Below are 24,888 nucleotides of genomic sequence, written 5' to 3' on the forward strand. Positions count from 1 at the left end.
ATAATTATTTTAGCGTTTAATTGACAAAAAATATACATGGGTAATTTTTCAACATTGACCCTTGCAAAAACTTATGTTCCAACTTTTCCCCTCCTTCCCGCCAGTCCCTCCCCTAGATGGCAGGTAGTCCCATACGTGTTAAATATGTTAAAATATATGTTAAATACAATATATGTATACATATTTATACAGTTATCTTGTTGCACAAGAAAAATCGGATTTAGAAAGAAGGTAAAAATAACCTGGGAAGAAAAACAAAAATGCAAGTAAACAATAACAGAAAGAGTGTAAATGCTATGTTGTGGTCCACACACATTTCCCAGCATTCTTTCGCTGGGTATAGCTGGTTATGTTCATTACTGATCAATTGGAACTGATTTAGATCCTCTCATTGTTGAAGATAACCACTTCCAATGGCTATCAATGAGAATTGATCTTCATACAGTATTGTTGTTGAAGTGTATAATGATCTCCTGGTTCTGCTCATTTCACTTAGCATTAGTTCATGTAAGCCTTTCCAAGCCTCTCTGTATTCATCCTGCTGGTCATTTCTTACAGAATAATAATATTCCATAACATTCTTATACCACAATTTACTCAGTCATTCTCCAATTGATGGGCATCCATTCAATTTCCAGTTTCTAGGCACTACAAAAAGGGCTGCCACAAACATTTTTGCACATACAGGTCCCTTTCCCTTTTTTAATATCTCTTTGGGATAAAAGCCCAGTAGCACAGTTTGATAACTTTTTGAGTATAGTCCCAAATTGCTTTCCAGAATGGTTGGATCTATTCACAACTCCACCAAAAATGGCTGCCATAAAATATTAAAGTTTCAGAAGGGTTGCTAACTGGTGAAGAAAAGGGGTGGTGGATTATAGAAAATAAAACAATAGATTATAGGATATAATAAGGAATAAAGTTTTTATGCCAATTGCTGTGGCTGTTGCCTATGCTAATATATAGACCAAGGAACACAAGTTCTGAAGGAATAGTATGAGGTTATTTATGTTGCCAGTTACTTTGTCAGTATTCCTGTGGCTTACATTCACAAGTTTTTCCTTTACCTGGGAAGGTTAATCTTAACATTCTTTCTCAGAGTTTTTCAAATTCTTTTTCATATTCCCATAGGGCAAATACCTGAAATGAGCCCAGTTTTCTGAGAGCATCATTATCTACCATTATATTGATGATGTAATGTTGATTAGGTGGGATTAGATATGACAGCAGAGTCTTTAGATCATTTGATGGCTCAAATGACATGGGATAGGAGATTAACCTCCAGAAAATTCATGGTTTGGCCTCTTAGGGTTTGAGGAATACATTGTAGGTATGAAAAACTCAAGTGATTAAAAGTCTATGTTAAACTACTGACAATTGCTCCCTTATTAGCTAAATCTTATTGGATTCTTTGAGTTCTGGAGAATTCGTGATCTCTATGTTCTTTTCCTGTTATATCTGCTTTTTTTTTTTCCCCAAGTAGATTCCAGATAAGGATATGTTTCTGGGAGACCCAAAGTAAGATGTCTAGTCTCTTCCAGTGGTTCTTACGAAACTGCAGTACTTAGGATTTTTGAAGTCTCTGTTCATATGGAACAGGTTGAATGGAGTTTTTGGCTAGAACTAAAAAGAGTGGCTGGAGTAAGCAACTCTTAGACTTTCTGATCTGTAAACTCCTTGAATGACCAACTCATTATACTCCTTTTGAAGTGCAGTTGTCCTGTTATTAGTCATTAGTTGGTCCTGAACAGATGATATTGGGTTTCGTCCTCACCTTTCTTCCAGAATTGCTTATTCTGAGTTGGGTGATACAAAATGATTCCTCTGAGAAGATGAGTAGGGAATATGAGGCTTCCATAGGTAGAAGTAGCATAGATGTGCTTACCTGCGTGCCTCTAGTCTTAATGTATTTCACGAACAGATTGTGATTTTACTGGAAGTTGAGACCTTAAATCTCAGTGATACTGCTCTTTTTCGTTATCACTGGACCAGTGGGCCCATCAACCTGGACTTAGTTCTTGAAGAATGTTATTTTACTTGGTTTACTGATGACTTTGTCTGCTATGAAAGAGTCACATGCAACTAGACCTTTACTTTAGTGACAGGGTAATACTGAAGGTTAGTGATACTCCACTGGATCAAGTTGTAATTTCTATGGCTAGCATGTGAAAGAATCAGAGGGGTCAGTTAGCTAAATCTTTATACTGATTGCTGGTTAGTGGCCAGGGGTTTGATTGAATGGTCCGGGGCCTAGAGAAAACTGGAGTGGAATAATCAATATGACTCTCCTTTGAGATCAAGAATGATGAGAAATTTTTGATGATACCTCACATAGTATGCAGCCATTTTTAGAACGTTAGTGCCCAACAGAAGCATCATATACCTTTTGCTGATTTGAATAATCAATTTAATTCCCCTGGAATGGAATGGAAGAAATGGGGTACTGGTTGCATGATCAGTTTAAATGAGAGTGTTATGTTGTGGGTGCTGTGGTGATCATTTAATTCCTTTAAGGATGAGGTTAGTATCTCAATAATAATACTCTAGCCAGTCAAAGTACCTACATTTGAAAGATTAGTATGGCATGATCCTGTGTAATTCTTAAATCTTTTTCTGTCAGGACAGTTGAGTTATTCAATCTTTTCTTCATCTCATCATGTCCCCAGTTATTAAAGTTATTTGTCCCACTTTTCAATGGCTGTATCTGTGATGAACTGATGCTACTCTAGGGAGGTGACAGGATCTCTACTTTCAATTTCATGGATCCAGGCTCCATAAAGATATACCAAAAAAGGATGGATCACTTTTAAGTATAGTCCTAACTCCTTCTGATTTTTTCTTATTTTGTCCTTGCTCAATTTTGCCTGGCTTTTTGCAAGGGGGGCTTTTTGCCCCTTCAGAAATTCTCTTTATATCCCCCTTAATTGATAGATCTTCACCTTGGGATGGTTTGGAGAACTCCTTCCTAAAAAGAGTTTGGGAGATCAAGAGCCATATTTGTTGGGAAGTGCCCAATAACATAGGCAGAGATGATTGGTAAGTTGTCTTTTTGCAAATTAGTAACAACTTTTTTAGAAAACTTTTCCTCTATTATGCCCAAAAAGTTATCAAAATGTGCATATCCTTTGGTCCAAGAGTGCTACTACTGGGCTTATATCCCAAAGAAATACTAAAGAAGGGAAAAGGACCCACATGTGCAAAAATATTTGTGGCATCCCTTTTTGTAGTGGCTAGAAACTGGAAAATGAATGGATGCCCATCAATTGGAAAATGGTTGAGTAAATTGTGGTATATGAATGTTATGGAATATTATTGTTCTGTAAGAAATGACCAACAGGAGGAATACAGAGAGGCTTGGAGAGACTTACATGAACTGATGCTGAGTGAAATGAGCAGAACCAGGAGATCACTATACACTTCAACAACAATACTGTATGAGGAGGTGTTCTGATGGAAGTGGCTATCTTCAACAATGAGAGGATCCAAATCAGTTCCAATTGATCAGTAATGAACAGAGCCAGCTATACCCAGAAAAGGAACACTGAGAAACGAATGAACTTTTTGTAGTTTTGTTTTTCTTCCCAGGTTATTTTTACCTTCTGAATCCAATTTTTCCTGTGGAATAAGAAATTCGATTCTGCACACATATATTGTATCAAGGATAAACTATAACATATTCAACATGCGTAAGACTGCCTGCCATCTAGGGGAAGGAGTAGAGGGAAGGAAGGGAAAAATTGGAACAAAAGTGAGTGCAAGGGATAATGTTGTAAAAAATTACCCATGCATGTGAACTGTCAAAAAAAAAAGTTATAAAATAAAATAAAATAAATTAAAAAAAAAACAAGAAAACTTTTCCTTATAGTTTGGTAGTGAAAGGGGAAGAAAGATATTGTGTCATAGCTTGATATCAGGTGAAAAGAAGGATTTTTTTTTAAGAGTTTGGAAATGATTATAGATGTCAAAATAGTAATTAAATAAGGAGAGCCTGAGTTTTTCTTAAGAAGGGTAGTCAATATGCAGAAGTAGATGACGGGGCGGAGCACAGAGAGTGGTTGACCTTGGAAAGGTGTTCTACCCTTTATTAGAGACTGGAGCAAAGGAATAGAGGATGGAGTATGATTTTATAAGTTTTTTAAGTAGAAAAGAGGGAGGGAGCTTCTGTTTTCTCAGTAAAGTTTGAGATAAAGTTTTTTTTGCTAAAAGGCTTGAAAGAAGAAAAGTTGTGAAGCTGTTGCTCTGAGTACTGCATTTAGGAAAGGATTGCATGGCTGTGGTAGGATTTACTTGAGATTAATGTTGTCCTTGTCCTGTGCTACATAATTGTGCTACTTTCTCCAGCATTGTTCAAAAGACTGAGGAAAGGGTTGGTGAGAATAATTCAGGTTTAGAATTTTTAGCAAGGTGTGAGTGATTAGGACACGAACAAAGAGATCTGAAGATAGTATAAGATTATATTGTTAAATTTGGGAGTTAAACTTAACAATGGAAGAAAATTAAACCAGATCAGAGATGTTAGTTTACAAGAGTACTGAAGGATATAGATAAAGACAGAGAATAGAGTCAAGAGGAGTAAGACATTGGGAGAAATGGAAAGGTAGGAAATTAAAGTCAAAGGAAATTTTATAACTCTTGATCATGGAAATAGGAAACTTATGGTGATATATCAAAAGTCTTATATATTTAGAGAGGTGAAGTTGGATGAAAGGTTATGTGTTAATTATAGGAGTTTAAGATGTTGATGAACTGGGAGATGAGGCCATTTGAAAGAGCATCATCTTGTATATCGATGTCCTTGGAGTTGGGAAAAAAAAAACTCAGTAGAAATGAGGGACAATGATCTTGAGGTTTGTTGATAGATATACCATAAAGATAGGTATTCAAATAAATATGCTTATGGACATGTAAATATACATGTGGATATATACTTGTATAAGTCTGTATATATGTATATGCATATACATATATATGTATAGCTGTATATACTTATATATATTTTCTGAATGGATTTCTTAGATCTTAGGTTTTTGTCCCATTTTTCTTTATTTCTAAGTCTTATTTTTATTTTTTGTGTGAAGGGAATTTAAGTGTGAAATAATCCCAGTTTAAAAATTATTCATGGTATTTTACCTAGTAAATATGAAAATACCTTTAGCTATTAGTATTTAGTTGTTATAATTTTCTATGCAAGCAGAGAACTACTTTCTCTTTATATTGGTTCATTTAGAATCTTTTCTACACCCTAGTCAGAATGTATTTTAATTTCTCATATTTGGAGTACTATTTGTAGTTGTGTTTTTAATTTCTTTTGCTAGATAATTGCTGCTAATTAGTAGCATCTAATAATTAATAAGGTAGCTTTCTTTTTAAAAACAATCTCTTGTTTGTTGAAGGATTGTGATTTGATAATTAGATTTCTTGAGGACTGGAAATGAAAGTGTCTCAAACTATCTAAAATCTGTCAGGAAAGAAAGCAGTGTTTAATCTCTTTATTGTATTTGAAATACACTGCTGAGTTTTTGTCCTGTGCTTTCTAGGGTTTTTTACACACATTCTTTTGGATGAAGCTGCACAGGCCATGGAGTGTGAAACCATTATGCCTCTGGCATTAGCTAATAAAAACACACGAATTGTTTTGGCTGGAGACCATATGCAAGTAAGTGCTCTACCATGTGTTCAGTCTAGAATGAAATTCTAGTAAATGAAGTATTATAGTACATATTTAAGGGGTGTAAAATGAAATTATAACATATTATGGTTTAATTTAAATATTTCCAAACTATTGTAAGAGAATTTAATGTTAAATCCTATTATGATGTATTTAACAAATTTGGCAAAATACTTTATTCATACACAGAAATTTTACATGCTAGTATTAAATCTTTTTTCTTTTAGATTAATTAGACATTTTGAATGAGCCACTTTGCGTTTTCCACTTTTGTTTATTTGATGTTTTGTTCTTTATGGTGCAAATATTTGAGCCTTATTTTTACATTACCCTTTTCTTAATTCCCCAGCTATTATCCCTAACATTTATCTTTGTGGAAGGTTAATGAATTTTAAGTCAAAGGAAACAAAGAGAAAATAGTAGTCAAAGTAGTCAAAATATTTCTAACTCTATATACTTAAAATACATACTTATTTAAAGAAGAAACGGAAACTAAGTTTTCCATTTGGAGCATAACAGTGAATAGAGAGACAGACCTAGTGTTAGAAAGACTCACGTTCATATCCAGCTTCATGTAGGTATTAATTTTGTGAACTATGGGCAAGTCACCTTGAGCTCCATTTCTTCATTTGTAAAATGGGGATAGTAATAGCAACTAATGCCTAGAATTGTCAGATTAAATTAAGATTTTTAAAAAATGCTTTACAAAACCCTTAATGTGCTATATAAATGCTGATTGTTATTATTACTATTATTAGTATTATTGCTATTATTATTTTCTATACAATAAATTTATAGCTTCAGGTGCCATCCTTCTGAGACACATGATTATATTAATACCTCTATGATAGTCTTGCTGTCAGAATTATGATAAAGGTTTATACCTATAGGAACAAATTACATTTGGTGCAGAATTGTTTTTACTTAGCTATAAAAGGCTTAAGCACTGAATAGCTTTTATTTTTTAGATTTAGAAAACCCTTGTGTTATATATAAACTATCTCCAGTAGGATTCCTAGCTGATCATTTTGATTCATGTGATTGGGTCAGAGACTCTAGGGGTTTTGTTTTTATCCCTCAGTGAATAAATGGGGTATTATAAATTGATAAGTTTTAGCACTTGTTGAGAGTGAATTTGTCAAGTGTTAAATATAGTTACAAACAGTCTAGAAATTATTAGGCTGGACAGATATCCCAAGCTTGGGCATATAAAAATTTAAAATATCAAAAGTTTCAGCATAAGGAATTTTATGTAGGTAAATTCCAGATGTTATTTGCAAAATTTGTTAAACTTTTTTTTTTTTTTAATATGATTGTCTGTTGCAGCTCAGTCCTTTCGTCTACAGTGAATTTGCCAGGGAGAGAAACCTTCATGTTTCATTACTGGATCGGCTCTATGAACATTATCCTGCAGAGTTTCCATGTCGGATCCTATTGTGTGAGAACTATCGTTCCCATGAAGCTATCATCAAGTAGGTGTGACTTTTTTCAAATGTACCTGTGACTGGTATTATTAATTAACATAAACAGTTTTATCAGTGACTGAGAGTGCTAAATTGAGTCATCCATGATATTAGTGTTACAATTTCTTTTTGGTTTGACTTGGTTTCTTTAAGAAACCATTTGAAAAAACTCTTTAAAATTGAAAAGAAAAATTTTTTAAAAAAATCATTTAAATTCAAGCAAAGCAAAATTTTTAGTCTACTGGGTTTAAATTATGTTTTATATTTGTGCATGTATGTATACATACACACACTTAAATTCCTATATAAAAGCATGAGTATGTCAGTAAACCGCATTCCTTCTGTGTAAGGAATCTAATTGGAAATAAAGTAAATAGGGAAGGAATGTAAAAATGACTAATTTTTAACAGTTCAACACAAATTAGGTAACGTGAATGATGCTGATAATCTGAGTAGGTGATTAGGAGAATAAAAAGCAAAAACAGATTTTGTTTCCACCATGGATTTTTACCAGCATTTCACAATGTGATTTCTTCTTTGCTTCTTCCAAAATTGTTTGATATATACAAAGCCCTTACTGGTAGGCATCCTTAAAAGGGCATTCAATAGGCTGGGAAAATGTTGAGATATTGATTTTCCTTAAATTATGTTACATTACTTTGAAGGGAAATAATCTAGTTCATATCAATAGATTAGCCAGAAAAGTTCACACTAAGTTGTTCCACTCTTATTCTTTTTAGATATAATTGTCATAAGAGAAGTGTATAACTATTATTGATAAAACATTCTTCTCTTACTTCTCTCTTTAGTCTCTTTCCTCAATTTCCCTTCAAAAAAGTGTTGTTGTTTATTCTGCCTTGTTTTTTAAGAAAAACCTCTCTTTTCACATTCAATATTTTGAATAAAGTTTGTGGACATGAAGTAATATATTGTTTTGAATGTAGTTTTTCTAGTGACTATAGAATTTTTTAGTGATTTACATTTTCATTTTGTATCTTTTCTGTAGTTACACATCAGAACTTTTCTATGAGGGGAAGTTGATGGCAAGTGGAAAACAACCAGCACACAAAGATTTTTATCCATTAACCTTCTTTACAGCACGAGGAGAAGATGTACAGGAAAAAAATAGTACAGCCTTTTATAATAATGCAGAGGTAACTTCCATATTTTTGTATATTTTCTTTGAAAATTTAGTCATTATGAGCAATTTTTTTTTAACTTGTAAGGCTTCATCGGATATTTTTTCCTTAAATCTTTTTTATTGGCTGAAGTATTAACTTTATTTTCATAAAGATAAGATAAAAATTTTTTTCTTGGCATACAACATTTATATTTATTGTGTTATGTTCAAAATGAAGTAAACTGGATTACAAAGTTCCAAACATGATCAGTTTATTAGTAACATGAATTTACCAATAAATAGGATCTTAAATTCCTAGCAAAGCTAAGACCATGAGGTGGGTTTAATTTTTAGGAAAGTGAAGAATAAAGAAAAGGATTTCATAGGTGGGGAACAGGTTATGATTTGTTAAAAGAGTTTGACATCATAAATGATAAAAATCTTTATGGTTGGTTACAGAGCTGAGGTATAGGAGACAATATAATTGGTTGGTACTTGGGAATGAGGGACTAGAAATACCCACTCTTTCTCTCTTATGATGAGAGTTCACTTGCAAGCTTAGAAATAGTGAACCAGACTTATTTGGATAACAAATCAGACATCTTTGAAGGATAGCTTGGTAGTACAAATATGCTAGACCACCTTGTAAGCACTCTTCAAGGTAACAGATTTCCTTGACACAAGAATAGAACACACAGTGGTTAATAAGAACTGGATTTCTAGACTTAAGTGATTGATTACAGGAGTTTTGAACCAGGTTCAGAAACAAAGAATGACTTAGGCAGTTAAAATAAATAATCATTTGCAAATAGGACCAATTAAAAATGATGCAGAATCAATCTTGTTATTTCATTTGTTTTAATGAATCATCCGTGTCATAAAACAAGAATAAACTTTGAATTTCTCTTTGTTTTGTGGTAAAATAGAAAGACAGAACTTGATTAAAAAAGGAAATGTTAATTGTTATATATGTTATTATTTTTCATCTGAAATGGAACTTCATTAAATCTTGTTTTAATATAAAATGATCACTTCTTTGAGTGATAGGTAATTAATATTGAAAGATCATATTCACACACACATATAAAACTATTTTTGTCCTTGTTTGTACATAGTTGTACATTGTCCCTTCTTTAGATATGAGTTTTTTGAAGGCAGAGACTCAATAGTTGTATTTTGCTTTTTTGTTTTTTCTCTTTGTATCTCCAGTGTTTGATATGGTATTGGCATGTAATCAGGGCTTCGTATATGCTTGTTTATTTGTTCTTTACTTGACTTTCTTATAAGTGAATACCAGTAGAATATGTTTGAATGGCTTTGATTAGATATTAATAGTGATGCATTTTTTGTCAGTCAACAAGCATTATGTCCTAGACATTAGGGATACAAAGAAAGACAAGAAGAGTCCCTTCCTTCTTGGAGCACACATTATAATAAAGGAGACAACATGTACCTAAGTAAATATAAGCTATACTTATATGACTTATAGGTAATTTCAGAAAGGAAAGCAGATTGAGGAATCATAAAAGGCCTCCAGTTTGTCTTATTTGTACATTGCCTCCCCACTGGACAGTAAGCTTTTTGAGATTGGGAACTGCATTTTTTGTTTTGTTTTGTTTTACTTTTCATTGTATATCCATAATTTAATACAGTGCTTGGTATATAGTAGGTCCTTAGTAAATGTTTGTTGTCATATAGAAAAGTTAAATCCAAAAGCTTTGGAATTAACCTGCTGAGTTTAGCATACTTAAAACCCACTTCTTGAAACAAAAACCAAATTATTCATGAAGAGATTCACAGGCTAAAATAACATAATTATTTTTTTGTTCTTTATATGTGGAAATGTTCATGTTTTGTTTTTTGTTATTTGTTTAAATCAGAGTAACTAATAGTTCTTTTAAAAATGAACTTTGTTTCTGAAAGTAGTAACACCACTTGAGCTAGAGCATTTATAAATTTCCATCAAATCAACAATGTAGAACCAAATTTTGTTAATAAATTGTTTATAGATCCTTTTCCAAAAAAAAATACTTTCATTAAGAAACCTACTGAAGTAGCTTTTATATAAGGAATTTATTGTTTAAGCAATTTTATTAATATGTGCAAACTTTTTATGTAGGGTATTATCCAAGATGTGAAATGATCATATAACCTAGAATGGAATTTTTATTTGGCTTTCATTAAGATAGTATTTCAGTTGTAATTGTAAAACTTTTTTTTAAGGTATTTGAAGTGGTGGAACGGGTGGAAGAGTTAAGGAGAAAGTGGCCTGTAGCTTGGGGAAAATTAGATGATGGAAGTATAGGTGTAGTCACTCCTTACGCTGATCAGGTGTTCAGGATCCGGGCAGAACTTCGAAAAAAGAGATTATCTGATGTCAATGTGGAAAGAGTGCTCAATGTGCAGGGTAAGTAACAGTTATATTTCCTGAAGTCATTCAAATGTAAATATTTCAAAATGCTTTTTGAAAACTTTGTATTTATATCTTGGTAATTTTTGAAATAGAGAAGCACATAATATAATGGATAGAAAGGTGGCTTTGGAGACAGGTAGACCTCTGTTTAGGTGCTGCTTCGTCCACATCAGGTCTGTGGGATCCTGAGTGAAAGAATTAGATTCTCAATGCCCTCAGGTAGCTCTCTGAGAATGTAAGGGAAAGACAAAGTATAGAAACCCTTTTTTTAGAGGAAACTCCTTATCAGGGGTTCTTTAGCCACTGTCTTGGTAAAAAAAAATGTTTTTAATTTATAAATAAGCAATTATATAAGCATTTCATGCCTATTATGTATATTAAAGATTGGTCCCACGTTAATTTAAATGCTTTATGAAATTGTGCAGAAATTTTCATCACAATCACTTATATGAAAAAAGTATAAATAAAATATTTTACATTAATCAATTATAGATTATATAATTAAATAATAATAAATGTAATATTTTATTTATACTGGTGTCTGTTTTTCAGTATGCTAGAAAAAAATAGCATAAATTGTTCTTATAATTAGTTTCTTTTTTGGCTATTACAATGTGAGATTTTTCATTTAAAAACTTGTTAATTCAGGATAACGGTAGTATTTACATTCTATTTGAAATGTTTTGGTAATTGATCTTAGGGTCTGATACTGAATTAGTAGGATATTTATTTTTCTCTTTACTTTTCTGAAAGACATTTGTGATATTAATCTTCATTTTATGATAAGCTACTTGTTTCTGCTTCATTTTTGAGATCCCAAGTATATATTACAATTAAAAATCTCTGACTATATTTCTGACCAGTGATAAGAGTTCTAATTTGCTCTGGGAAGATAAATACTCATAAAATAGGTTTAACAAGAATTTCTTGTACCTGAGAAATGACACTTAAAATGCATTTATTTTTGCAATATAATGCAATTAGTTTTCCATATAGTAGGAACTCATTAAAACTGTTTCTGTGATACATTATATTTATTTTTCTTACATTTTACTTTGATTCATTGTTTGCTTTTATATCACATTCATTTGCAAATGTAGCCTTCTCTCTTTGCCTAGCCATTGAATCATTTCTAGTATTAAAAAAGAAAGGAAAAAATAGTTCAGAAAAAAACAACTTGAGAATATATGTATATAATATTTGTAATCTTCTACTTCTGTAATAAAAGGAGGAAATGTATATTCTCAAATATTCTCTGGGGCCAAAGTTGTCTATTATAAATGTTCAGTTTTATTTTATTGTTTTTTCTGTTTACTTTGAGATTTAGTATAGAGATGTGATTTCATTGTTGAAGAGAGTCAACACCTTCTCCACAATTTATATTCTTAGAGAATTGCCCAAAATATAAAGAAGATAATAAATTTGTCTTGAGGAAGACTTGAACTCCTCAGGCCTTCCTGACTTCAAGGTTGGCATTGTATCCACTATGCTAATGCTTCCTCATATTTTTAATTTTTAAAAAATGATCAGCGTGATGTGATTGCTAAAAGAAGATAATCTTATATTATGATAATAATAAAGTGATTATCAAAGGTCCCCATTGCTTTCTGTGTTGCTCATATCACATCACAGTATTTTTTTTCAATTTTAGGCACATTATTTTAAGGGCTAATTACAGAAGATCTAGAGGAAGGCAGGAGGGATGATGAGGAATTTAGAGACTGACTTGTGGAATTCTTAGAGGAATTGAGAATGTCTAGCTTGGAGAAGAAAAGAGTTAGAGACTTAATAGGTATCTTCAAATATTTGAAAGTTGTTATTTGAAAGGGAAGAAATAGACTAGATAGTCTTTGAGATCTCTTTCAAATCTTACAATCCTAAATTTTAAATTATAAGAAGAGATTTTACGAAACACACAAAAAAACCCTTTTTGATAACTTTGGCCAACAACTAGAATGATACAATTGTGGAAAGGATTGTCTTATGAGATAATATAAAGTATTTAAGCTATGGCTAGTTGATCAGTTGTCAGGGTTGCTGTAGGAGCTCTTGCATTGGGTGAAAGATTGTATAAGGTGATCTTTGGGACTGATTTCAACTTCTTAGTTTCTAGGATTTTGTGAAAATATGAACTTTTGGTTTTATTACTAATTAATAACATTGCATGTAAAATGTTCTTAATTTCTTTAGGAAAGCAGTTTAGGGTTTTGTTTCTGAGTACAGTACGTACCCGGCATACTTGCAAACATAAACAAACCCCAATTAAAAGGAAAGAGCAACTGTTAGAAGATTCAACAGAGGATTTGGATTATGGTTTTTTGTCCAACTACAAACTTCTCAACACCGCCATAACAAGAGCACAGTCCTTGGTAGCTGTGGTGGGTGATCCTATTGCGTTGTGCTCTATTGGAAGATGCAGGTATTTTGAGTATGTGTGTATATATTGTTGACTGGAAAGATTGGGAAGAAATGCAAGGATACCTTTATATTATGACTTCCTGGCATTTGAATGATTAGTTTTAATAAATTTTGAGCAATAACATAAAGTTTATTTTCTTGATTTATTTAATATCTTGATAATTGTATATGTCTGTGAATATAGTCCTTAAACAGTTTTAAGTAACTTCTGACACTTATAGATAATGGATGTGATGAATTTATTTTCTCAGTCATTTTCTGCCATGCCTATTCTTTGCATTCAGTTATTTGCACTCTTTAAAAAGTCCCTATCATCTTTCCAAACTAAAATGATCTGTCATCTTTTTGTTTCTGCTTATAACTCTTTAAACCTTGTTACCAATGTCTTGGTCAAACTTAAATTGTAAGAAGCTCTTTGTCTTTATATGAAAACATTATCAAAATAGACACTCAACATTTTTTTTAATATGCCTTATATCATTTATTCTAATGTTAAAATTCAGGGATTAATATTATTGGGCTTGAATTTTTGACTCTTAAGAAGGCCCATTTGTTTGTATGTGTAATTCATACAGAAAGAATTATAAAAAGATTACTTTTTCATGAAAAAAATGTGCTAAGATTTACTTAAAATTTTACAAATTTTATAGTACTTATCAAAGTGAATTCAGGATCAGAAACAAGGTCTTAAGTAACTTTGAAATGTTTCTTGGATAACTATTTAATTTTTATTGGCAATAATAATAACAGTAGCTAATATTTTATATTATGCTTTTTGATTTGCAAATCCTTTCTTATTTTGTTCCCACAATAATCTCGAGAAGTAAGTGTTCTTATTATCATCATTTTGCAGTCAAGGAAACTGAGGTTAAATGACTTTTTAGAGATCACATCAGCAAATGAATGAAGCCATATTTGAACTTGTTTTCTTGACTCCAGTTCTAGCTCTCTATCCATCGTGCCACCTCTCTGCCTGTTGTTTCTAGAATTGTATAGTACTGTTAAGATAAATAGGTTTATTTGAATGGAACACCTTGTAAAGTCAAGAATGCATTGTGAAGTAAATGTGGCAAAAGTTTATTTTTTTGCATACGCCCAGAAGTCTTAAATGTTCTATGTAAAGGGAATCTACTAGGGCCATGTAAGAATAAAATGATTATTTTAGCAGCGCTATTGCTAGCTCTACCTATTATTTGTTTGTTTGGGCCTCTAATGATAACTCCTTTCTTTACTTGCAGAGGCACATTGTTCCCTCTATCATCCATATCCTTTTACTATATATAGCCATGCCTATGTCTTCCCAATCTTTTCTCATGTCTTTTATGGCCTAACTCTTTAAGAAGGCTGTCAACAGCAGGTGCTGCCATTTCCTTTTATCTCATTCTTTTCTTAATTCTTTGCAGTCTAGCTTCTGATCTCATCATTCATCTGAAACTTTTTTCCTTCAATATTACAAATAATTAATTGCTAAATCTAATGACCTTTTCTCGGTCCCTATTCTCCTCCTCCTTTTTTTTTTTTTTTGGCTGAGGCAATTGGGGTTAAGTGGCTTGTCCAAGGTCACACATCTAGGAAGTATTAAGTGTCTGAGATCACATTTGAACTCAGGTCCCCCTGACTTCAGGGCTGACGCTTTGTCCACTGGGCCATCTACCTTCCCCTTCCTATTCTTCTTAATCTCTGTATTGATCATCTTCACTATGATATTTTCTCCCTGGGTTTTCACGACACTGTTTTATCCTGGTGGTTCTCCTACACGTCCCACGAATTACTCTCTGTCTCCTTTATCCCTGCCATACTTACTCACAGTGGAGATTCATAAGAGTTCTGTTTTAAGTTTAATTGATAATCTCATCATTTCTCATGGATTCACTGTGCAGATGATTCTCAGATCTACTTGTCCAAACCAAACTTCTCTCCTGACCTTCAAGCCCACTACTCCAGATGCCTTTTAAACATCTCAAATTGGATGTCCTATAGACATTTTAAACTCAACATGTCCCAAACTGAACTTATTATCTTTTTTCTTTAAACCTTTTCCTTTTCATAATTTTCCTATCAATGCTGAGGATACCACCATCTATCCAGGCACCAAGGCAGCCAGGCTCACATAACAAGTGCCATAGCCTCAGTTCCTCACTATTCTCCATATCCAATCAGTGGTCAAGTCCTGTCTTTTATAACCTTTGTATCATTCTTGTGCATTCCCTTCTGTCTTCTGATGTTGCCATTATTCTGGTACAGGTCTTTATCACTTCATTCTTGCCCTATTGCAGTAGCCTGCTAATTAAGTTTTCCTGCCTCAACTCTTTATCACTCCAAGCTACCCTCTGTTTTTATTGTCAAATTGATCTTCATAAAGCTCAGGTCTGGCCAAGTTATCTCCCCTTCCACCCAACACATTAAACACCAGTGGTTCCATATAATCCCCAGTATCAAAATGAAATCCTCTGGTTTTCAAAGCCCTTTATAACCTGGCCTTTTGTTGTCTTTTCATTCTTCTTATACCCTACTCCCTTCCAGTGACACTGATCTACTTGTTGTTCTTTATACATAACAATCCATCTGTTTCTCCCTGCTTAAAATTCTCTCTCCTCATTTCTGCATCTTAGCTGCCCTTGAGATTCAGCTAACATCTTTTCAAAAAGACTTTGCCAGTACTTAGTAATAGTCCTTTTCCTCTGATATTACCTACAGTTTATTTTGTATATAACTCGTTTGTACAGTTTGCATATTGTCTTTCCAATTAGACTTTGAGTTCCCTGAGAGCAGGGACATGGTTGTTTTTGTTTTCACCTTTCTTTGTATTTCCAGTGATCAGGATAATGCATAGCACATAGGTTTTTTAATAAATACTAGTTGGCTTATTGATTATGTGAAGAAATTTCTGCTAATGCCTACCCAAAGAAAAAGCTGAGGAGAATAAAGGATAGGGCACAATACTTGGAGTCAGGAATTCATTGGGTTGAAATCCTGTTCCAGACATTAACTGTACAACTATAGACAAGTCATTTGTGTTCTCTGACTCTTAATTTCCTCATTTGTTAAAGGATTGGACTAGATGACATCTGAGTCCCCCTAACTTTAAGTCTATACATGATTATTTTGCAAGTTATAGTTTTAAGAGAGTTGTTAGGGTTATAGCTCCAAATGTATTAGATGCAAGATATAAGCTCAGTTCTTCCTGACTTTGAAGCTGATCATATATCATACTACATGGCTTCTCATAGTCCCCAGAAAAACTTAGAGAAAGAGGAGTGGGAAGGCAGTCCCATCTGGGGGTAGTCATGCGGGAGTTGTCTCCCAGAAGCTACGTTTCTCATTCCTAGTGTGCCCTAAGAAACAATGAGATGTTAACTTTCAGGTGACTGATAAATGCAGGAATAAGGGTAGCACCAGGGAGAAAACATTTCTTTTTGGAAATAGCATATGTTCTCTCCCTCTCCTTTCTCCCTAGCCATTTATATCAGCCTTCCCCATTGGGGCTTAAAACAAACATATAGAAATATCTAGTAAAAATACACCATTAGCCAATTCATGATTTAGAAATTCTATTTATAGATATATAATTAAAGGAAACCAGGCTAGATATGTTGTTTATTGATACAGGGGATTCCTAGGTAAGGAAACTTTACCAATTCAGTGGTAGGACTGTCACTGATTAATCTAAGACACTGAGGGTTTCAATGACTTTCCCAGAATCAGACAGCTTGCGTGTATCTGGGGCAGAACTTGAACTCAAGTCTTCCCGATTTTAAATTCTGCTCTCTTTGAGGGGGAAAAAAATGAAAAAACAAAAACTAAAAACTAAAACAAAACAAACGAAAACCAAATTTATGGGGTTATAGCAGGTCAGCAAGGTAGGTTTGAGGGAAAAACCCATCAAACAAAAAATAAATAAATAAAATAAATTCTACTCTCTATTATACAATACTGACCTTTTATCTTAATTAAGATTGAATTGTGGGTAGCAATACATGAAAATATTGCCACTGTTTCCACTGTCAAATTTTGATATATTTTGTGAAATTTAGGTTTTCCCTTTTCATCCCTAGGGACAAAAGTGCATTGAAAGAAAATGATTCGAATTAACTATAAAAGTATAGAAAAAATTCTATTTAATGTGTTGGTTAATTTGTACTTGTTATTTAGATCTTACAGAGTACCTGCCATTTGATTTATGGTAAAATGTATTCAAGCTTATGTCTAAAGTAGAGCATCATTCATCAGGAGCCACAAAACATTCATAAACAAGATTTAGAAATAGTTATTAAGAAGATGAATAGCCAAATGATTTCCAGCAACTTACTGTACCCTAAATTTTCTAATAACTATACTTTTTCCTATTATGATATTTTCATTCATTTTGATTTAATTTTTCATTTTATTCCATGCACTAAATATTTTTTGTTATAAGGAAGATGAATGACTTTCTAAAATTATATAATCATAATTATCTAGGCTCAGTTTTAAATCTTAGGTCCCTGTTGCTTTTGGCTGCCTGTAAGACTTTACATCTATTATTATTGAATTTCATCTTATTAAATTTAGTCTATACTTTAGCCTGAAGAAATCTTTTTGGATGTTGATTCCATTTTCTATTGTTCTTATCATTATCATTCCTTTTGTCCTTGTAACCAAACTTCTTCCCAGTCTATTACCCAACTGATTTGTTTTCAGGTGCTACACAGTAATTTTTAACCCAAACAAAGCATATTAGGAAGTAAAATGTGTTCCAGAAAAAAAAAAGTCATGCATAATCAAATATAATTCTGAAAAATTTAGATTTATTTATACATGGCTGTACTCTATCTGCAGATAATTTGCTAGTTTTCTGGTACCAGACAAAGCAGAAATCCCTGAGGCATTCAACTGGAGACCTTTTGCTTAATGGCACTGAATCATTAACTGCTCTTCTGTTCAATCATTTGATCACTTCCAAATCCATCTAAGTTTTTAAAAAATGAACTCAGTAATTTCAAGTTCAGATATAATCTTTTTCCTTTTGGCATACATTTACAGTCTCTTAGAATGTGAACCCAATCTACGTTTTCATATTAGTTCCCATCACATATATTGTGGTACATTCAAATAGTCCTTCACACCTAACACTCCATCTCTTGTTCCCATGCCTTTGTAATGAATATCTCCCATACTAAGAATGTTATCCTCCTTCACTCTTAAAATCCTTAGTTTTTTCCAAGGCTCAGCTAAAAAGCCACCTTCTTTATGATACCTTTCCTCTTTGTGTCTTCACCTCTAATTTATATTGTTTCTCTTCTGTATATAAGTATGTATGTATGTATGTACATGTTATCTTCCTTGCTTTATTGTAAGTGACTTAAAGGTTAAAAAAAAAAAGTCTTTAATTTTGTGTTTTCATCCTTTGTTCCTATCACAGTATTACTTGGCTCATAGTAGGTGCTTAAGAATGCATGTTGGTTGATATTTGATTATCATGTAATCCACATTTCTCCCATCCTTCCCAAAAGAATGGTATGAATTATATTATTAATATTTTGCTAAAATCTAAATAGACTGTCTTTACAGTATCTCCCTTATTTAGTAATCTCAAAACAGTGGTGCGCTAGAACTCTAGATAGACAACTAATCTTGGAGTTAGCAGGACCCAAGTTCAAATTCTACCTCATAAACTTAGCTTCGTGATCCTGAGCAAGTTACTTAACCTCTTTTAGTTTAGTTTTCTTACTACAAAATTGAAACAATAGAACTATCTCATAGGATTGTTGTGCAAGTCAAATGAATTAACTTAATGTAAAGTACTTTGTAGTCCTTAACATTCTAAATTAATCATATTGATAATGATGATGATAATTGAAGTTAATCTGTTAATAATTAATGAAGCTATGCTGGTTCTTTCTAATTTCTGCTGCTTTTTCTAGATGTTAATTAGCTTTCTCCTTAATAATTCATTATGGAATTTTCCCAGGAATAAAGTCAAGATCCCTGATCTTAGGATTTTGGGGAGACTGTTCTTGCCCACTTCAATTTTTAAACAGTCAGGATATATGATCTTTACTAATCTTATGATTCCTTTCCCATTCTCTATAAACTTTTGAAATGTCATTTATACTTAGGAACTTTACATGCCAGTTTCTTTTAGTACCTAAGGATACAGTTTATTTGAGACTACATTTATTTTGGATATCTAGGTGCTTTGTTTCTCTCTCATTTATCTTTGGTATCAACTCTCTGTTATTAATTTTTGTTCTGCTCTTTCTAATGTAAGGCTGAAAATGTCATTCTCTTTTGCAGAGAAAACAGTAGCAAAATAAGAATCAACCAGCTTTTTGTTCTCCTTTTTGTCATTTATCATAAGTCCTTTCATCCTAAATGGCAGTCCTGCCTCTTCTTTGATCCTCCTCTTTCTCACAAAAATACAGAACAAATCCTTTTTTGTTGTCTTTCATATATTGCACTAGCTTCTGCTCATTCTGAACTTTAGCATTCTTTAATCTATCTTTATAGGACTGTCATTCTTATATTCATCCTTTGTTATCTGCCTTTGCTTACATCTTTAGAATATGATTTTTTTCTAAATCCAAATTAGTGCAATACTATCAATCTTTTCACTTTCCTTCAGAATCTTTGAAATTTTATTCTTAAGGTATACCATCCCTTCTAGTCTGACTTCTGTAAAATTTTAGTTCATGCCATCACACCTTTGCTTTTTTTGAAATCTTTGGAATCTGCTTTTCCAAAGTCTAGATGCATGTCAGAATATGTTTCCTTTCTTCTCTGTAATAAATTGTTAGGAATGATTATTTCTCCATAAGAGTCTCATTAACCCGTTCTTTCCTGTTAGTGAGAATCAGATTCTATATAGGAGATCTTGTTAGTTCCTTTAACTTTTGAAGGATGAAATTATTAAAGCAAACAAAAGAAGTTTCTGGGTGCTTTGATCTTGACAGAGAGAACTGTCTCAGATATCTAGAATAGTTTGTTGTTTAAAATTATTTCGTTTTACCTCTCTCAGGCATGTGATCTGATCACAAACTCTGTCTACTTAGATGTTTTGTCCAAAGATATGTATTCATCAATGACAAAATTGCATCAGCTCTTTACTCATATGCTATCCTTGATGCTTTTCTACTTTGTTTCTTAGATTTTTCTTATATGATTATGCCACTACAATAATACTAAATTTTTACCTTTTACCTGTCCTGTATCTTTTAAATAAAGTGTACCCTTCTAGAGTCATATTCCATTCATGTGTTTAATTCTATCATTTCATCCCGTCAAATTTCAGTGATATCTGTCAGATCAGATTTGCTTTCTTTCATAGGACTTTGTAGGTCTTTTTTGTTACCTACTCAATCAATGAGCACTTATGCTTAAATATTTCAGATGGTAATACTGTCCCTTTCTGGTATTTTTTTTTCCTGCAAATTTCTGGATGTCTCAGCTGTCTTGTAGCTATATACTCTGTTATATAGCTTGGTGGAATATACATGAGTAATGCTCTTCCATCCATTCTATTTTATTTTAAAACTCTTCTGATTAAAGTCTCTGGTAGAGATATCCTAACTTTGGCAAAAAGTTTGTTATACCTTGATTCATCTCCCCTTCTCTCTCCTTCTCTCCCCTCCCCTTCCCTCTTTTCCCCTTCTCTTTCCTCCCCTCCCCTCACTCTACCTTACATTTGCCCAGAGTCGCACAGCTAGGAAATGCTTAAGTGTCTGAGATCTGATTTGAACTCGGGTCCTCCTGACTTAAGGGCTTATGCTCTATCCACTGCACCACCTAGCTGCTCTCATACCTTGATCTTAAACTGTGATTCAGGAATATAAGTCCCTTTCTCAAACTCTACTTTTCTTATCCAGCTGTTTATTTTCCAAACCATTTTCTGTCTTCTAGATCCTTTGCCTTAAATGGGCTACAATGAGGAAAGGATAGTTTGTGTTCCTTCATTTTTTTGCATAAGACTTCATGATCCTTAGTGATACTTCTTAAAGTATTAAAATTGTGACTAATAATCATCCATTTTTGACATATCTGGGAAATATGCCCTGATCCCTAGGAAGACAATACATTTCTTTTGTATTAAAGTTTTCTCAGTACCCCTGGTACAGGGAATCACCAGTTTTCCTACCACTACTCCTCTTTCTCTGACACATTCTGGATGTTTTTGTGTTTCTGCTGTAGCATTCTTTGGAACATCAGTAGCTCTTTCCTTCTGAAAGGATCTAGTTTAATTTTCTTCAGGAAGGTACTTAATTTATTGTGGTGTTTATTACCTCCAAATATATAATTGACCTTTTTCTTTCCTTTGATATCATTCCACTCATCGGTGTTTTTGATATGGTCAAATATTTCCCCTTCTCCCTCTCCCAACTTCAGCTTCTGCTTATTTTATTTTTCTAAACTTGAAAACTATTAATGAACATGACCATTGTTCTATACACAGAACAGGAGAAGATAATTGTACATGAAACCACAAATATGGTTTACATTTTTAACAGACTATAACAGATTCAATCTGTTAGTTTCAGAGGGGCCTGGTTTTTTCTTGGTCTCTTTCTGTTTTGTAGATTTAAAAAATACTATAATGACCCTCATATTTTCTTTATGGGGAGAGATTGCTATTGAAAATCCCTCCTTTTTACAGTACTTTGTAACAAATAAGCATAAATAAACAAAAGAAATTCATATTTCAAGTCTCCTACCTCTCTGTTAGATAGTGATTTTCATCAGCTCTCCTCATGGTTGATTATTGTTTTGTTCAGAGTTCTTAAGTCTTTTAAAATTATTTTTCTTTACAATGTTGCAGTGATTATATAAATTATTTTCTTGGTAACTGACTTTATTTTGCTTCAGTTCAATGAGTCCTCCCATCATTTCTTACAGCACACCAATATTCCCTTACCTTTATCTGCCACATTTTATTCAGTTGTTTTCCAATTAGTGAGTACTCCTTTAGTTTCTTATTTTTTATGATTTGGCATTTCAGAGTAGCCTCTGGTATTTTTCCAATCTTCCTCTGCTTAGAATTTAACAGACATTTGACTATAGTAGAAATATATATTTTATGTACTCATTTTAAATCACTACAAAATTTACTCTTTTCATCCTAGTTGAAATTCTCAATTTTTTAAACTATTTGTGTGTGTTTATCTCAGAAAAAAAATCCTTTATCACCTCTTTATATCTGACTTGATAATCACACAAGCAGCTTTCTTTCCACTTAAGCACTAATTTCTTATTTTACTATTTTCTTTTTACCTACTGATTTAACAATTTGTTTTAATTATCAGTTTGTTTTACTTACCTTTTCTTAGTTTGACTTGTCAGCTGTTGTTTTTCTTTTATTTTACCTTGAATTCTTTTCAAATTCTTACTTCTTATTTCTATTACTTCTCTTGCTCTTTTTCCTATAAGTTTCTACCATTGAAGTTGTAAGTAGGATCTGGACTGGGATTTATCTCCTTTACATTTATCCAAATGTCTCCAAATTTCTTCTCTCCAAATTTAACCTCTACTGTTCTTCAGGAGTTCCAGTGCCACTCTAAGTCACTTACATAATTTCCTTCACCTTCTTAATTAACTGAATTCTTCTTCCCTCTGAATCTTCCAAACTTTCAAATAGAAAAGTACTTTGTAACTACAAAGAATTATATGTAAATATAAAGTATTATTTTCGTCATATTGATTTCAGCATTTTAAAATAGGATTTGGATAATGATTTATTTCTTTGAAATTATCACTTCCCTTCACCTCCAATATTTAGTACTAATTGATACAGCATATATAAATATCGATCCTGTTTAATGAGTACTAATCTAAACACAACCTATGTATTTTTTTGTTGTTATTGTTAAGTGAATCTTTATTATTCTGAAAGTGGAATGTTCATAGAGGGTTATAGCTTAATGCACTTCCTTTCCATTTTCACCCTTCCACGACTCTTTAAAAAAAGGAAAAGTTGAATAGTTTGAGAAATCACATCTATAGTAATTGGCTGCAAGAATTGTATGGGGTGGGGGCAGTTAAGTGATGCAGTAGATAGAGCACCAGTCCTGGAGTCAGGAGGACCTGAGTTCAAATGTGGTCTCAAACACTTAATACTTCCTAGTGTGACCCTGGACAAGTCACTTAATCCCAATTGCCTCAGCAAAAAAAAAAAAAAAAAAAAAAAAAAAAAGAATTGTATGGGGTGAGGAAAGGAATGATACAGTAACATTTTAATAAGCTGACATGGTTTCCCAGAAAGTGTTTTAAATTTACAGTGAAGTTATTCATTGCTGAATGCAAGGATGGCTAGTTACTGCCTTAGTGCTGTATGTGATTCTTTATAGTTTCTTATCTTGAGAAACAAAATTTCCATTTTAAATTACTGGATATTTTGATTGATAACATATTCTTTTTAAAAGATTTAAAATGCAGCAACATAGAAACACATGAAGGTAATCTCTTCAACCAATAATAGACTGAATTGATTTTATAGCAATTTATTTAATTTTGAAAAAGTATAGTTTTGGTGTTAACTTTTCATCAAGTTAGCCACCTTTGCATAGTTCCAGATATCTCTTCATGTGCTTTATAAATCTGCCTCTGAACCTCTGTGTATCATTACATTGCCTGACCTTTTGCTCTGATATAATTTTTGTTTTTAAATGTAACACTTTATCAACAGTAATTCTTTCATTCAGTAATCTGGAGATCAAGGTCCTTGGCAATCCAAAAGAAATCTTATAAGAATATAAAGTTTTTTATGGCTATTTTAACTAAGCACAGTAAACATAGAGGGGGGGAAAAATAAAAAAAAATTCCTCAACATTTCATACCACAAGCAGGGTCTTTTCAAAGCTAAATTGGCATAAAGTTTCATCAGAAGTACATGAAGGTATAGGGAAAAACTATATAAGTAACTAGAAGGTACTCATTAAATAAATTTATGAGAAAAATATAAATTTAAAGTTGTCTTTAAAATGCTAAACTTAACCTACTAAATCTTTCAGGACAGCCAAAGAGTGTGGATCTTCCCATTTTATAAAGAAAAGATCCAGTCTATTGGCTTTTTTTGAAATAAAAAACTACTTGATATTAGTGGGCTGGTATTACTAGAGCAAATGAAGAGTGAGCATAAGTAGAGCAATGTATAACATTTTAAAAAGTGACTTAAGAACAAAATGCATGCAAACATTTGATTTATTTAAATTGAGGTAAACAAATTATTGGAGTTTGATATGAAATGAATGTAATAAAAATGAAACAAGTTCTCCTTATTTCGTAGAAAAAAAATGACATTTAATACCTGGATAATTGGGGGAGGGGGACCAGAAGGAAATAAATAACTTGTTTTTTTTTTTTATATATGTTTGAATACATATATTGGAATTTATGGCCATTTTGGGGGAATGATTTTTAAAAGGGAAAAGCTATTTTTGCATTGTTAGCCCTTGAATGCTAAGTTAACTGTAAACTATGGGAATAAGAAAGTAATTTTACTTCTTATACAGTGCTTTAGTATTCAACTTTTATTTACTAGCAATGCAAAAATCAATCTTAAGATTGTTGAAATGTATCTAACTAAATTTCTTATTTCTTGATGAGAAGTGTATTTTTAAAATTATTTGTGTATAGAATTATTTTTATTTATTTGAACAGTGCTAATGTTCATAAATTTTTAACAATAAAGAACATGGAAGAATATGCATTTGTACCTTATAAATTAGTCCAAAGTGAGGATTAAATGTTGCAAAATTTATTTCGAATGGCCACCTTTATTTCTGTTCTGTTGTGATACACTCTTCTATTTATGTTTCCTCAAGCTATCTTGTTTATG

General features: G+C 32.4%; 1 protein-coding gene across 5 annotated transcripts in view; it reads left to right on the forward strand.

Moving 5' to 3' along the window:
* HELZ (helicase with zinc finger) overlaps positions 1-24,888 on the forward strand; it is a 268,358-nt gene that overhangs the window by 160,322 nt on the left and 83,148 nt on the right. For all 5 annotated transcript variants that reach the window (XM_074260562.1, XM_074260566.1, XM_074260567.1 and 2 more), the window contains 5 exons: positions 5,538-5,656; positions 6,995-7,140; positions 8,138-8,285; positions 10,475-10,658; positions 12,855-13,083. In XM_074260562.1, coding sequence (XP_074116663.1) covers positions 5,538-5,656; positions 6,995-7,140; positions 8,138-8,285; positions 10,475-10,658; positions 12,855-13,083 — 826 coding nt within the window. The remainder of the gene's footprint in view (positions 1-5,537; positions 5,657-6,994; positions 7,141-8,137; positions 8,286-10,474; positions 10,659-12,854; positions 13,084-24,888) is intronic.

Source organism: Sminthopsis crassicaudata, chromosome 4 (assembly GCF_048593235.1).
Source record: "Sminthopsis crassicaudata isolate SCR6 chromosome 4, ASM4859323v1, whole genome shotgun sequence".
NCBI lineage: Eukaryota > Metazoa > Chordata > Mammalia > Dasyuromorphia > Dasyuridae > Sminthopsis > Sminthopsis crassicaudata.